This window comes from Neodiprion pinetum, chromosome 1 (genome assembly GCF_021155775.2).
Source record: "Neodiprion pinetum isolate iyNeoPine1 chromosome 1, iyNeoPine1.2, whole genome shotgun sequence".
In the NCBI taxonomy this organism is placed as follows: domain Eukaryota; kingdom Metazoa; phylum Arthropoda; class Insecta; order Hymenoptera; family Diprionidae; genus Neodiprion; species Neodiprion pinetum.
The window spans coordinates 21068323-21085503 of NC_060232.1; the positions used below are offsets into that span (position 1 = coordinate 21068323).

Below are 17181 nucleotides of genomic sequence, written 5' to 3' on the forward strand. Positions count from 1 at the left end.
CATAGCACGCGAGGGGTACAGACTTAAGTCCTGCCCACTCTTCCCCTTGGTCGCTTGGCTTGAGTCGCGCGTGAAGCCAAAGTTCCCGCGCGAGCTCGGTAGGCAACGACCGTAAGGAGGCCGAACGCAATGCTGGCAAAATGGATTGTGAAAGTGATGAACGATCCGCGGATTGTACCCGCCTGGCAGCGCTACCACTGCGGGCTCCGTCAGCGTAACCAGGCGCTGGTATCGCTTGCGGACACATCCTGAACTACAAGATCTTTCATCACTTTCACGATCCACTTTTCAACGATTCCGCCACATGCGTTCGGCCTCCTTACCTCGAGTCTCTATGGTTCCAATATTATTATAATTCAGTGGTTCGACAGTTTGAGTACTGGAGATCTTAAGACAATGGAAATTGATCACTCACGAAGCTGCGACTGCCACAGAGAGCCACAGAATCGACGACCGAAAGTAAAGTTATAAATCCCTCACTTTGAGGTAATTTTTAATCAAGAGTGGTTGCAGCCAGTCGCTGCTACCGTGCGGATGTGATTAATTACCTCCTATTGCAGACAGATTTTAATTCACTCTGAGACCAACAGCTGCCAACCCGGTTGAATGATTAAAAATCAACTATACACTTCACCGTCACGATAATGTTAGAACCACACTCAAAGCTTTGAACGCGTTTTTCTTGCAATACTGTTTTCGAAACCGGTGGACACGGTAACTCGAGAATCGCTCTACATATAGATCCTTATTAAATTTACACAAAATAAGCGAAGCTACACTTAGACGTCATTGATGATCTTGTTTTGTGGAAATTTTTTAGTAATTTTTGGTACTTAAATTTCAATTCGTCGCCACTATGTAAAAAAAAATGATTAAAAATATTGGTAACGGTCAACGACATGTGAAACCTAGTGACTTGAATAACTCGTTTCGATAATTGTTGACATAGATTGCTCATTGTCAGACTGGAAAGTGTCCACCGCCGAACACAACAAAAAATACCTTCCGGGGACTGGCTTGTATTTCTTCGTTGCTTATAGTTTCTGGGCTCTTTTTTTTCTACGCTGAAAATGTACGCTCTCATAGGTTATGAGAAAAAAATCTCAATTTTGACTCGTTTTTCGAGCCGCCAGGTAGATGTTTTCCCATAACAACATGGGATACCATAACTGGTTTCGTGAATTTTTACTGCTATACAAAATACAGGTATAGTTGGTAACTATGAAAAATCCACACATTTCCGGAAAACATTGGATTCTATACCTATGGCCATAAAAAGTATGCCTCGTACTGTTTGCAAGGTTGAAAAAATTTGAAACTCGGAGCCATAGCCGTCATTATCTGTTAAGTTTTTTACAAAAGAAATAATTTTGATCGAAGAGTTCTATTGCATTTTAATGTCAATTAAAATACTTTGATTGCCAAAAGTAAATTCAAGAGATACAAACCAGAACGACGTCAATTGTATCATTTCTTAATAGTTTCTTTTTTTCGGACTTTTTTTCGGACTTCACCCATTTTCTAACATCAAGTACGGTTTTTCTACAGAAAGAGAAATTCGAATTCCATTTACCATAAAACAATTTTGATTAAAAAAATTTGTTCCGTCTCCAAGAATTTGGAAACTTTTTTGTCGTATTCTACACACTATTTCACGTAGAATAACATCATTCCGGAAATCCGAAAAATAATATTTGATTGAAAAACATTACATAATTAATAAAATTTAGGTATTAGTCTTTCGACATATACATATTGACTGACAGATATACTTTGTATTGCGTCAGCTATTTCAAAGCTATACAACGGGTTCCCGGATTGTTCATTAGTTCTGTTGTTTCTCCCTTAGATATCTAGTCATGACAGTAATGTCACGACGCAATCCTGAAGTTTGCTCTGCATTGATCCGATCGTACAGATGATGTTGGGGTAAATCAAGTAATCTAACTAAACCAATGCGTACTGCTACCCGTCTATTGCTCCTGCATGCTACATCTTCCACATTTCTTATATTAACGCTATAGTCTCTATCCTGTCCTTTTGTCCTCATCCAGCCTCACCCTAAGCTAATTCCGTTCCCCTGACTCTGAATTCTCACACCTTTTCTGCACCCATATGCTTTGTCTGAAACACACTCGTATCCCAACTTTCAACAACCACACATCTCATTCAAATATCTACTCTTAATAAAAACTTATCTCCAGATTATACATATTTCATTACATTCGGCAAATTATCTTCAAATCCATTTTATTGAATAAACAACATTTCGATCAACATCAATCAATACACACCTCAGCAGAATCGCATACCGGTCACACGGGGTGAAATTAACCCAAAACGTAATATTTTGCTTGGAAAAGAAGTTCTAAAATTCTAAAAAAAATATCTATGTATTGTTTAACGATAGCGACAAAAGCTCTCTCAGTTTTTCTCGTCGAAATTAATTGTTTAAATATTGCAAAACATCAGCAAAGTTAAAGAAAGTACCAAAAATGTCGGAGAAATTATCTTTATTCCGCATGAAGAATGGGGCCACAAGGCCCATCTTTAAAAGAGGTTTTCCTACTGTTTTTGGAATTTGTTGTGGATATTTTCCAATTGAAAATGAAAATTTAACTACTTATAAATTTAGCGACACGAATAAAAAGGAACCTTAGAATCCTTCAAGATATATGTTACGGCCTAAACAAATCTTTTTTTTTGATCTCTCACTTCATAAAATCATAGTTTTGAAGATACTATTGAACCTCGTGAAAGGAAATCGCCATGCGATTTTTTTAAGCGGTGCCGTATCAAAATTTTGTATTCCTTTTATAATAATAATTGTTCTATTATATAATAATTGTTGTACAGAAAATATATTATCTCCCTCCAACCGTTAGAATTGGATTTCTGACATGTTGATTAAATGGTAGATACAAAAATACAATGCGTCAGCGCATGAAAAAATTACAAAGAGATTTCCTTTCACGAGGTTCTATAATACGTTATAAAACATGTTTTCATGAACTGGGAGATCGAAAAGAAATTAAAGTTTTTTCTTGAGACAGTCTAATGTTTATGTATGTATATTTATGTCAATGACTACTTCCCAGCGTAACTAGCGCCCGTCACTATTTATTGACTTATTGATTTAATTCAGTTATTGATGTTTAGTAAATTCATTGCATTTAACAGGATATAGGAATTTTTCATGGGATAAGGGGGCATTGAGTAGAGTTTCACCCCTAAGTACCATGGTCAAGGGGTGTGGATACCTCAAAAAATGATAATCCTTGCAGAATAAAGAACCTTAATTACATCGCCACACAAAAAGAAAAATTTTCTGGTCTGTGTGTCGGGCTATTTATTAAATGTTTTTGTGGTCACTGAAACCAAACTCGAAGTCCATTTTACCCTATCTCATCAGGTTTTTCACAAAATCTCAAAAAGTTTTCCCAAACACATAAAAATAAAAAATGATTATGGCCCGGGTGTCAAGCCATTTTGACTCTATAGTTTTGGGGTCGTTAAAACCGAATCCGAAGTCCATTTCACCCCGTCATGTCAGGTTTTATACATAACCCAAATAAATTTTACATTCGAAGCCCATAACCCCATAATCATTCGACCCCTTCGCCCCTTGACCTCATAACCTCTTTACCCTATAACCTAAAATTCCAATAACCACATAACCTTAAAAATAATATATAACGAATAACAAATGTCAAGTAGATAGGATTTCAATCAAACGTCAAGTTGGAAGGGCTCGAATGGTTATGGGGTGAAGAGATTATGAGGTTATATTAGGCCTAGGTTATACTCGTATATTAAGTATAACAGGCTAATTGGACACGGATTATAATTTTTTTTTTTTTAAGTTTATAATGTCTTGATTTTGCGTCAACCGCAACTGTGTAGGACGTATGTCTTCTTTCCTTTCTGTAGAATTTATTTGTCTCGTTTAGATGCAAAAATGTCTCGACTTTGGTTGCGCGATTCACTGCTGTCGATTCGCAAGATGGGAGGATGACCCACCGATTCCAGCAGTTGGTCACGGGGTGCCTCAGGCCGGGGGTAGCGACTAGGCGTCTACCGCTTCTATCAAGGTATATCCGTGTCCCTTATCTATGAACTATTGCGTTGGTCGGGCTATACGGCTGTACCCCGAAATGTCGTACAGTCGCGCCTTGTGATTATGCATTCGTGTACATATACTCTAACGTGATATTTTTGATGTCCGTTACGAACGACTCCCTGAAGCTTGGACGGAACTTAAATTAAAGGTTCTTCCGATATCCAGTAGCAAAGTATTGGCAAAAGAGCGCCAGAACTGGAATCACGCATCCGCAATTCCGAGATGGGACACTAGCGAGTCCCGAATAAGATATTTCATGCTTTTTGTTTCTTTTGTTTTTCGAGTTTCATCGACATTAAGCAGGAAGTCGGCAACGAAATCGAGGAAATTGCGGAATCGCGGAATAGCGACGATCTCGAAGGAAGGATGTCGAGGCTGCGGAGGGAGAGCCAACGAAGATCCCTGCATCGCGGGAATACAAGGCGGACGCGATTTCCGCTGGTGGCCGGCGCGCCGCAGCCTTCCCCGCTCACCCCGCCAACAGTTGACTGCCGAATTTGCGAAGGACCGACTAGCGACGGGGGAGCACCATCCCGCTCACCACCGAAGCATCATACAGCTGCGCGGAGGACGAAATTGCGATCCAGCGTCAAGTTCTGCGTCGCGATGCTCCGACAGGAGTGCGTGGAGTTGCACAATCTACGAAATTGATGACGGATCAATTGTTGCGTATTCTTGTGGAAATGACGTCACGTAGGAAGTAGCGTACCGGGATCGGTGTTGCGGTAGGTCGTCGATTTTGAGATCACTCTAGTTCTGGCGATCGTGCGAGATAGTCGCAGAATCATAAAGTTTCGATAGCGAGTTCGCTTTTTGGAGTCTTGCGAAAAATGAAACATTACCGTAAGAACACGAAGGGGTTGGAAAATTTTTTGCATGGATGTGGAACGATAAGCGCTGCTAATATTCTCGTGATCGAATTTCTAAGTTAATAAAGTAAAGGCCTGCGGGATAACGGATAGCTATTTTGGATTTGCGTTGTGGGAAAGTACTAGAAATTCGTTTGCCGATTCTTTTGCTTGGTGACTGTAGCCTGAGTTTCGCGTTATGGAGTTGGGTAGAATTTGCTGGGTTGAGAATGTTGAGTAGATTCACGGTTTTGAATTGAGTCTTTGTCGTTTTTGAATTTACGTACAGCCTGAATTCCGCTGTACAAGGTTGAGTCACGGTATCGTGTTTTTCAGTGTCGCCTGTCGTGTATGTCGCAAATTGCTGAAGTGGAATGCTCGAATTAGCGAATAGCGTTTTTGAGGACTTTGAGAAAGTTTTGAGTTCGGATACGTTGCAATTGCAGTTAGTTGAGTTTACGTTCAGTTAAGAATGTGTTTGGTTGAGTTTGCGTTGAATTAAGATTGCGTTTAGTTCAGATTTGGTTTTCGTTTTGTCTACTTACATAGCGGTTGAGATGAGAAGTTCGTGTTATTGAGTTTTGGTTGCACTTGAATTACGATTGCGTTTAAGAATTTGATTAGTTGAATTTCGCATAATGTTGAGCTAAGTAAAGAATAAGGTTCATCTTAATTTAAGTTTTCAAGTTTAGATTTAAGTCATCTCGCGGTAGTGTCGAAGCTCCGAGTCAGGTGATATTGAGAACGCCGTCTGTTCGGTAGCCCGGCGGCGCACTGTCGAGAAATTATTTATAGTTTCAGTTTCGAGCAATTATTGCTGTAACGTGAATATGTCTAGATATCGAATTGAAAGTTGCGCGTTTGAGATTTGTAAATATTGAGTTAGATTTTAGTTAGCGAGCGGCAAGCTCAATAGATTAAGAAATAGCGTAGGTTACGAACGATTTACTGTTATTTGATTTTGGATCGCGAAGAGCGAATTTTGAATCATTATTTTTTTTTTGTTGTATCGCCGCTATTACAAATTATATTATTTTATTTCATTTTTGTTAAATAGCGTGTTGTTGAGGAGTGTCTCGCTCTCTCTCCAAAATTACCCCTCCCATCTACGCGGTACTGAGCTACCGAGCTCATTAGCCGAGGTTTAGCGAAAGTAACGATTGTTAGGCGTGTTGACCACACCAGGGACTCAACAGAATCTCGTGATATCTTTTGTAAGATCTAATTTTTTTCCAGCTTACATCGCGGGCCGCCAAATTATTGTGCGCGCGGTGAATCCTTGGTCACTTCTCCGGGTGGCGGAGGTACAGTAAAAATTGGCGCCACGGTACGTGTGAATGGTTGGTGTGCAATACCCGCACGAAACGCTGGCAAGGTCGCACTGACCGAACCAACGCTCTGTTGGAATTCACGGATCAACACGTGGAACGTGATGAGCCAATACCACCTCTCACGTACTTGCGTGTGTGTGGTGGCCCAGAGCAGCTCTCGTGATTTGATCGACGTATGCTTTACTCCAAACCTTCAGGTATCGCTAGTCCCGTCGCATTGACAGCCCTCAGCACCCGAATATGATTCGTTAAGCCAAGTGACCGAACCCGGTCAGTCAATACCAACCACCATGCCCCGATGGCAATACGATAACCGGCCTAGGTCTCTAGTGCGTGCGATTGGCGTCGAGCTCTCGATATCGCTAGCAAAGTCGCAAGTTGACGATGAGTCAACGTGGGGCGTGCCTTGTGTGGTATATGTTGCGGCGAAACGTCTGAGCACTACACACGGTGTAAGAATAAGAGGTGGTTCGACTGGCCCTCGGTCACTGTGATTATTTTGTCTTAGTACGTCGGAAATCCGCCAGGGGCCTCATGCGTCAGTGAGGATGAGGTAAACAATAATGGCGGCGATCCAACAGACAGTATTCACGAAAGTTTAACGTTTGCATGTGGAAAATCAAATCTGCTGCTGAAGATTACATGGGTACATTAATATTTGACAAAAGAAAATAATTGTATGATGAATGTGTGTGACTATAGCGACAATATATTAGTGAAAATGAAATGCATGATGAATCGAAAGACCAAAGATTGAATAAAATTCCATCGGTACGCTTTCTTGATAAAAAGAAAACGGTAATCACACTGAATCAATCATGCAAAGGATGCACAATAATAAATATGTGTGGTAATAATAACGAAAGTTGACAGGCAATTCGGGATCAACGTTTGGGTTTCTGTCGTTTACTCAAAAGGTAAGAAAATGGTGAATTGTTGTTTGCCCGATTGTCGAAGCGGATGTCTAGGAGCTGTCGAAAGAGTCTCCTATATTTCAAAAGTGATCCAGTGCTGTGAAACAAATTAGCGTCGATCTTAAATTCAATCATTTTATTTGCGAAAAGCACTTCAACTATGGCGTACCTAATTTATATCAGGTGATAGTTGATGATGCTCTAATAAATTGTTAAGTTCTCGTTTCCATGTGATTTGCATAAGGAAGAAGTCATTGCGTACTGTCTACATTACTATACAGTTATGCGAATGCATCAAGCAACTAATACAAAAAGTCGGGAAATGGTAAAGACTAGTGGGGTAAAAAAGAAGCAAGCCAAACTATACTGTACATAACAAGAAACGTTAAATTTTTGAAATGTATTTTAATATGATAATAATAATATTATACATAATGCGTAACTATTTTATTATTACCCCACACATTTATTATTGTGCATCCTTTGCATGATTGATTCAATGTGATTACCGTTTTCTCTTTATCAAGGAAGCCTATCGATGGAATTTTATTTAATCCTTGGTCTTTCGATTCATCATGCATTTCATTTTCACTATAATATATTATCGCTATAGTCACATACATTCATCATACAATTATTTTATTTTGTTAAATATTAATGTATTCATGTAATCTTCAGCAGCAGATTTGATTTTCCACATGCAAACGTCAAACTTTCGTGAATACTGTCTGCTAGATCGCCGCCATTATTGTTAACCTCATCCTCACCGACGCATGAGGTCCCTGGCGGATTTCCGTCGTACTAAGACATAATAATCACAGAACTCAACACAGGGATTATAGGGCAGTCGGACCACCTCATATTCTTATACCGTGGCACTACATAGCGTGCAGCCGTGCATGCGTATATGAGTGATTGATGGCAGATCCCCTGGGAGCGTTAGTGGTACTATAATAGCAGCGCTGAACGTCAGGGCATAAATGATCCTGTATCGCGGTGATCTAAATGATTAGTCTCGTTGTTATGGAAGACTATAAGGACAGGTTATTTTTATTACCAACACTATGGCTGTATCAGTACAGAAATAATAAAAAAGAAAGAAATGCGAAAGCAAATTGAAGAAATAATGACATACTAGATAATAAAAAAATATTTATATAAGGAAACAAAAATAAATAAATGTGGCCTCATATCGGCGCCAATTACCGAAATAATAAATCTTGATAGATTATAAAAGTAAATGTAGTTATAAATTACAAGTGATAATCCAATACTAAGTAGTTAGTATATTTCTAATTGATATTAACGAGAGAAGCATTAGGAAAGAATGAGAATCTCTAACGGGAATAAAAGAATTAAATTAGTTAAATCAAGTTTTCGATAACAAGATTGAATGTGAAACCAAATCAGCTAAAGAGCTAGCCTCAGCTGATTGCTTGGTTCGACGGATTTAGCGCTTCCGAAGGAGAGCGCGGAAAGAGAGTGCCGACCGTCGTGCCGGTACTTGTTTATACTTATACAGATTTGGCGGTTTCCCCCTCTTTGTCAGCACACCAACTCGAGCGCGGAGTATGCTATAGCTTTTCTTTTTCCCAACTTATTTCCGCCGATTTGGCTATATCTACAGTCAAGATTCTTTTTATGTTTCCAGCTTTCTCACTCTCCCTTATTTTAATCCTAATTGCTACGTTGGCCTATATGCTTTTTGATCAGTTTTACCGCGATTTAATCTACTTCATATCTAAGGCGTTGGTTCTGACTAGAGGAAGGCTATTATCATGGACGCGGGATGACGACTGGAAGGAATCGGCCAACATCGGTCCAGTTGTCGTTTGTTAGTCGACTGATTTGAGAGAATATGGATAATATACAAGTATTGTAATGCTCGATGCATTTCGGGCGTTAAAGGTTATGTCAAAAACCTGACATGATGGGATGAAATGAATTTCAAATTCGGTTTCAGCGACCCCAAAAACAGATGATAAACACGGTCTGACCCTCAAGCCAAAAAATTTTTTTTGTCGTATCTATGTTGTGAAAGGGAGCCCCTCATGCTCTGAATGGTGAAGCGCTACTGCACTGTGGATCCTAGCCTAGCGACCTGTTAAATCTTGAATTATATTTTGTATGTGAATACTCCTATTACGTTAGTCCTGTAGTTCATTAACTTTAACAACGAACTTAGGACCTGAAAATTTCTTGGGGTTTCAAAAATTTATGCATTTTAGGAGCTCCATGGAATTCCTATAAAATTTCATAACACTTTGTTGAATTTTCAAAATTCTACGAAAATTCAAAATATTTTTCAAGCATCGCAGTTATGAAAATACGTCTATACCTAATAACATACTGCATGATGTATTTTTCTCATGTAAATTGAATATATCATGTCAAACTTGTTACACGATCGGGGAGTCTTACGGCTTGGCTGAAATGAATCCAAATACTAAGAGTATTAACAATTTCAGATGGAACACATATTAAAAATTGTCAGTTAAGCCATCACCCGTGCCGAAAAGCGTATCACTCTATATGAACTCTGCGAAGCAACTATATTATGTACCTACATATAAAGCATGTTAAAGTTATAAATAGACAGTTCCACGTGTGAAGATTTAATCAGGTCTCAAGAAAATTAATTATTATCAGCCAGATTATTATTAAAATATGATAATCCATGAAGACTTATATTAGTTTGCAAAGTATCGAACTAGTTATGTAAATTACAAGGATTAAGTTGAACTACTGGTGATGTGAATCCAAGCTATATGCTATTTTTCAATAGATCATAATACCCTTATATTAATACAACACAGATATTTTTTTCTGTGAGCAAACAACAGTCACCCTTTCAGGATAGAAATTTGTAACTTCGAAAGCAATTTTTCAATGGTTGATTTACAAAACAAATTTCATTTTATTTTTAACTTCTACAGGACCGGAAGCCGATACATCGCCTCGAAAGTAGTGTTATTTTTTCCACCATCTAATTCCATGATATTGACAGCTAAGTCTAGATCTTCAAACTGAAAAGTAGAAAAAAATCCCAAGGTCCTGTAGGGGTTCAAATTTTTTTTTTTTTTTGGTATATAAAAACTTCTAAATAAATCGCAATTATGTAAAGTTCGAATAAGAACAGGTTTGTTTTTTGTTTTCAAGAGAAAAAAGTCTTATGATTGAAATTCATAAAATTCTAGGTGTGTTTCCACATATCCTAACTCCTGTAAAAATTACAAGTGCTACCAAAACATCTCGAATCTTAATTAGAGATGTACAAACCTAATTGTTGAATTCTAAGTGTCGTGATTAATTAGAATAACGGTGTGTAAATCATTTGACAAAACGTAAGTAAAAGTAATTTACGTGTAACTTTTCTTGACTGTAGATACAATGAAGAGAAAGAAAACTTTGTGAATGTAGACGGTCAAAAACGATTTATTCCTGCCGCTAACGTTTCGGTAAATGCATGAGGTCGACAATCATCAGAGCCTATAAAAAAATTGTAGCAATGCAATTTTTAATATTTGAGGAGAAACTAAAATATAACTAGCAAATCATATAGTTGTCAAATTTTACCCAGTTATGATAGCAATCTACATTAACTCAAGGTAAAACAATATAATATAAACAATTTTATAACAATTTACAATCGAAGGAAAGACCGAAGTGAGTTAGAGGTTATGTCACCGCGTGGTTTTAAGTTATACGTACGAAGTCATATCATACAATTAGTAGAAGTAGATAAACAATGAATGACGAAATTATCTTTAAGTTTTTTTTATAATTTTTAATGTTTTGAATAGTATGTATAATTTAAAACCACGTAGCGACATAACCTCTAGTTCACTTCGGTCTTTTCTTCGATTGTATTGTTTAACCTTGAGTTAACGTAGATTACTGTGATAACTTGTTAAAATTTGACAACTTTATGATTTTTTAGTTATAATAGTTTCCCCTAAAATATGAAAAATTGCATTTACCGAAATGTTACCTGCAAAAATGAATCGTTTTTGACCATCTACACCCATGAAGTTTTATTCTTCTTCGTTAGTGATTTACATCACGATTGACTGGAAATAATTAATCAATGTTCGTGGACGATTAATGGGCACTTTAGGGAAAATACCTGAGACCTGATTGTTACTCATTGCGGGGAATTATCTACTTATATTCGCATTGAAGCAGGATCATATTGAACACCAAAATCAATTATCTATCACGCCACGTAAACAAGAAAAAATTCACTTCAATTTACCTAAGTAGTAGCTTTTCAAAAACTGAACTGCGTGGATCATTTCTTCGCACGGCTTTGTCGTTTCTTCGTGTAATATTTCTATAATACTTTTCACCGCATGAATGTCATACTTATTTTTCAATAGTTTCTTCTTAAACGGCTTCAGTTTTTGAACCAAATCCTTGTTCTTGGTTATTGATCCAATGTGATTCTCTAAAATTTCTTTGTATGTTGGCCAATCATTGTAACATGCTGGGCATTCACATTCAAAAAAGTATTCTTCCATGATCCTTTTTTTTCTCTCATTTCGTGGCATGCAGCCGTGAGCAGTGCCGTAGCAAGTAAAAATTTGTTCACCAACGGCAATAGGTTCTAATGCTCTGGTTATCATAGACAAGCCCTCGAAGTGTCTAAATGTATTTGGTGCGCAAGAATGATTTTGTAGGCTGTGAAGCACATAAAGACCCGAGCCAGATTTGATTCCTGGGTCTTGCTGGATCTAAGAGAAAATATGTTCATTAGCTATGTGAGTCATTAATTGATTTATTTTTCAAGCTTTTATTGCAGAATCTTTCACAGGAGTTCGGAAAATGGAAGTATGCGGTATGTGGCTTTGTGGGAAAGTGGATATAAAAATAAAAGTACTTTTTCTATGGAATTTAGTTAGTATTAACTCGGAATGTTTTATTCCACATAGAGTACTCTTAATTTACTAGAGTTTATTGAGGAGGTTGGCTATTGCTTCTGATATTCACCACTGTAACTTCGGAAGTCACTGATTAAAGTTTGCTCCTATTTGCATTATTTTCGAATGACAAACAAGTGATCATTACCAAGATGTTCAGCTGTGAAATAGAAATGTCAACTTCAGACTACAATGTAATTACTGTCGTAACAATACCCTTCACTACTTCACTATATCATGGCGCGGATTATGTGCCCCAATAGAATTCAGTCCACCGCGGAATACGGGTGGTCAACCGCTACGATTTTATAGACAAAGTCAACGTCGACAGATCCAAGAACTGCCCTGGGTGGGGGCGGGGGGTACGCCTATTGTCCCCGATTCAGTTAAATCGTATCGTTTATACCGTCACGGGGTATTGATATCAATATGAAGAAGATGTTAGAGAGATGAAGCGGTGGAGAGTGAATCTGTTTACCATGTTCTCTAGAGGATAACATAAAAAATTTTTGTTATATCTTGAAACGTCGGTCATTTTTATAAGAAAAACTAGAGACCCCATCTAAAATACATAAGTAACTAAACCCTCACCTGTATTCGCTTTAACAGTGGCACGGTTATCTTTTCCATTAGTCTATGATTCCTAACACTTAACATGTACAGTAAGTGATTTCATTTCTCGAAACTGATCCAATTTACTATTTTTTTGGCGAATACTAGATTCTTTTTGAGTCTTCAACCTGTTCTCCTTAACTTGAAAGGTGTCACTTTCATTTTAATTCTACTCACATACAATATACTGCATTTCATCTGCCATTTCCACACCGAAAGTAAAAAAGTATAAGTAAAAGCATAAAACAACAACAAGCGTAAGGGAGACCGACGTCGGTTGAAACAACATTAATAATTCAAAAACTAATAGAAATAACGGAGGAGATACAAGAAGAGAAAAGAGTGGCTTTCGTATCGGAACGTGCCCGTTTAAGTCAGGTGGCACTGCGAGTCCAACATACGCGGGCAAGAGGGGTCATTGTGTTTTTGTATACAAAACTTAGACTCCAGATCGGAAAAAATATGCCGAATGAATCTTTGAAATGCAGCTTAATGAATATGAAAATGTACCGGACAATAGTTCTATCAATAATGGAATGAATTTAATTTTAGAGAATCAGAGCAAATAATAAAACACTTTTATCAGATTGTGCTTCCACGCTAATATTGATTTAGATTTTCTAGCATAAATCAAACGTGGAATTTCGTAAGTACAATCCATGTCTTTTGTGCTTGTCAAAAATTGGCCAACTTTCCGCATCTATTGCTATGACAGTAAAGGTTAGATAGGACCTGGTTTCTAGAGAATTTTCACCACCTTCAATTTTGTATTGAACCATTTTTACCCCATAAGCTCAGAAAACGAGATATATGTAAAACTAATGGCTTGTTCCATTTAGCCATCGCAGAGTTCGGAGCGAATCTCGGCGAAAGGGGAAAATGTAAAGTCTTGTTAATGGTATTCAATGAAGCGTTAGAAACAATAAAATCTCGACCAACAGTTTTTTACACTTTCGGTTAATTTTTTCGCCCTGTGACTGGTCTAAAAGGAAACGATACAACAACTTGAAAATAATGTTCAGAAACGTGTACGTTGCAATAGATACAAACGAACTTACACAGGCATGAAAAGAAGAACATGACCAGAAAATGAGACAATAGTAAACATGCTTACGCAATAATAACATCCTTAAAAATAACAATAACAAATCATTACTACTCCCCCTTGATCAATAGGAGCGAAAAACAACAAGGAAATGTATCATCAAGGTTCGAACGTTTGCACGAAAAAAAGTGCATCCCGCAACATATGCGTTACAATTTATCGTACAAATATGCAATAAAATCTGCTTTTTTGAATCTCCTGGATGCGTAAGTAGTGGTTGTCCAAGGCTGTAAAAAACTGAAATGCTTTAACTATGGAGACAACCATCCAACGAATTGCATTGGCTGTACTATATTGGCAAATAACTACAACAGAAACTATTTTCCGTACTATCCATAAAAAAGTAAGTCTAAAAATAAATGAGCCTGTGGAGAATCGTAATTCAGCACTTTCAAACCAACTGGTCAAGAATTATTTCCAATACACCCAATCAATAGACAACAAACAAGAAGCTGGCACATCGGTATAGACGCAAACTAACATCATATTAGAAGGTATAACGCCATAAACAAATGTAGACAACGGACAATATACTGAATATGCTGATAGAGTCGCAAAGATGTCATAATGTTTAGAAAAATAAAGTTTGTAATCTGGAAAATGAATGGCTTACTCCAATAGAACCAAAAATTCAAAGTATTTTTACACAGCTATAACATAAAAATAGACATTATGCCGATCTCCGAATCTAACTATTCCGATAAAATAAAGTTACTCAAAAGTACCAAAGTACTATCTATAATATCTAGCATCCAAACGAAATTACTCATGAAGGGATTGCTATAATTATCAAACGAACAACAGGAAATCGAAAAACAGTAATCAGATTTTCTACAAGTGATCACCGTAATGCAGCATTAGGATGGAAGAATGAAACGATGGGACATTTTTTCACAGCGATAGGCTACCACTGTCGAAGGTGGACGCGGAGGTGAGGATGGTGGTAACTATAATACAAAATACTGACAGTGGGGATCGTGATTTAACATAGACCAACCCTTACCAAGTCCCAGAGGCCGTCAATTGTATTCATCCATATCCATAAATAATAAAAATCCGTATCATACCCTACACAGCCCAATGAAAACATTCTTCAATCGTTTATTTCTTATGAGTTGACAATTTGTAGCTTTATTCCTATCAAAAATATGTTAACGTAATAATGTAGGCGGGGAACTAAATATTTCCAGACAGTAAGAAAATGTATCTAAGGCATTTTGGAAGGGGCTCTGCAGTGGGGTATTCACTTACAAATGTATTCATCTATGAGTGATTTTCAGTTCCTCAATTGGAATCGTTTAAACTAATTTACAGCTTGGGATTACGATTTAACTATTCGTGCTATGATATTGTTGAGGGACAAATAGTACTCAATTAAATAAAATTAATAAAAACATTGTATCCTCAAAACGTGATTCCCATGTGATTGCACTCGACGCGAACGACGGCCATGTTTATTGTGCCAATGTCATGCATTCGCATAGTAACTGCTCTGATTTTGAGCCTATTTCGTTAACATTTTACTGTACCTTCAATCTCGTTTGTGGCTACCTACGACTACTTCACGTACAACTGTGACCAAGGTACCAATCCCATTTAATGAATCAACGAATCATTTCTCAATTTTCAAGAATTTAGTGGGCGAATATCACTCGTAGGTATGAATCACCATGGGAACCCCTTTAACAGCTTTAATGAACTAGGGACACCGAGACCGAACAGCGACGTGTTTTTGGAACACCAGATTTGTAGTAATGACAGTAATTTGACATATTAAGAAAAACAATGTATAACTTGATAGGTTTTTACAAAAATAGTAAAAAATCTTTCTGAGTGTAGGGTAGAAATATCAGCAACGAAGTTCAAACTCTCATAATAGTTGTCAACAAAGGTTATAAAAAAATAACTTATGTAATAAATTCCTAGCATTTCTCATGATGTTTAATCTATGTTCCAGCAGCCAACCTCCTTAAATTTAATAAGTACTCGAAAAAAATATACTCACCGAGAAACAGTTTGAAGACATGATAACACAGGCCCTTAGCATAATTGCACCGCAGAATGGGATGTCTGCATACATTGAGACGTCTTTTAATTCTGCAAGTGAGAATTTTTTTTTGAAAAAATCAGTTTCTACAGCAAGTAACAAAACCGCCAAAGAAGAAATGCAAGCAAAGGCGCTTATTCCAATTAACGGCCTTGATGTCATGTTCGTCGCAAGACTGAGTGCCGACCGGCTATTGAAGCTATCCAACTTTCCATCGTCTGTGAAACCAGCTGTCCTGCTATCTATGCATTCAAAAAAAGATAAATTTTTTTAATGTCAGTTAATGAGACCAATTCCACCAATCTGATACTATATTGAACATGGCCAACAAACAAGGCGAACAATACTTTCTCTGTACTTCAACAAATGCTGATGAGAATGTGAACTTCAGGGTAAGTTCGATTGATTGTACAATTATGTTGCGTGGTCTTGTCCTCTAGATCAATAGGTAGATGTTCAAAGTTTAATACAATTTGTATTTGATACGAGCTTAATTATACCGTATATGATTACACCGTAGGCTCTACAATTGAAACAATTTTTTAACACCTGTTTTTTAGCAAACATTTAAGACATATTTTGTCTTTTAGTGTACACTTAATAAACTGAATTGATAATAGACCTAACTACGCTAGCCTTTTCAATCACAGGTTGGTTATAAAAACGAGCAAACACGCTTAATTTTGACGTCCAGCCTGCAGCTTCACGAATCGCCTCGATGTCCACAACTTTACGATAGCAGCGTGTCTTTTACTATGTGATCAAAAATTGGTAACTTCGATGCCACTTTCCGTCATTTTAGTCCGGTCAATTCAGACATTTCGAAAAACAATAATTCCGACAGAGCTGAATTTTGGTAGAGACCTTGGATTTACTATTATAAAGAAAAAGAAAAAAGTCGCCATCGATACCATGTGTGCTAAAAAAGTTATTCAAAGTCAAAGGTCTAAATTTTCGGTTTTTTCGATTTTTCTCGTTAACGGTTAATTTTATCAAAAAAATAGCTCAGACCAAAATTGTAGATCATAAAATTATTCAAAAAAATGGTGTCTATATTTTTTTTCCTAAGAATTATCATTTCTGAGATATCGCGATTCTAAAAATCGAACGAGTTACATTCTGCACGCATATTATACATATATGTCACGGATATACATAGTATATGTATAGTATATGTACTGTAACGTGGCATTTTTACTGCGCGTTCCACACGGCTCCCCGAACTCTAGACGGACCATAAACTTAGGGAGCACGCGGAGCAGACCGCGGCTCATTTCGAAAAAAG

General features: G+C 37.3%; 1 protein-coding gene across 7 annotated transcripts in view; it reads right to left on the reverse strand.

Moving 5' to 3' along the window:
• The window catches only part of LOC124212079 (SET and MYND domain-containing protein 4), an 86280-nt gene that overhangs the window by 32304 nt on the left and 36795 nt on the right, over positions 1-17181 (reverse strand). For 5 of the 7 annotated variants that reach the window (XM_046611854.2, XM_046611838.1, XM_046611822.1 and 2 more), the window contains exons 5-6: positions 15855-16138; positions 11469-11946 (exon numbers count right to left, since the gene is read on the reverse strand). In XM_046611854.2, coding sequence (XP_046467810.1) covers positions 11469-11946; positions 15855-16138 — 762 coding nt within the window. Of the gene's footprint in view, positions 1-11454; positions 11947-15854; positions 16139-17181 lie in introns of those variants that run through there. The other 2 variants (XM_046611873.1, XM_046611863.1) reach the window with 2 other exon arrangements.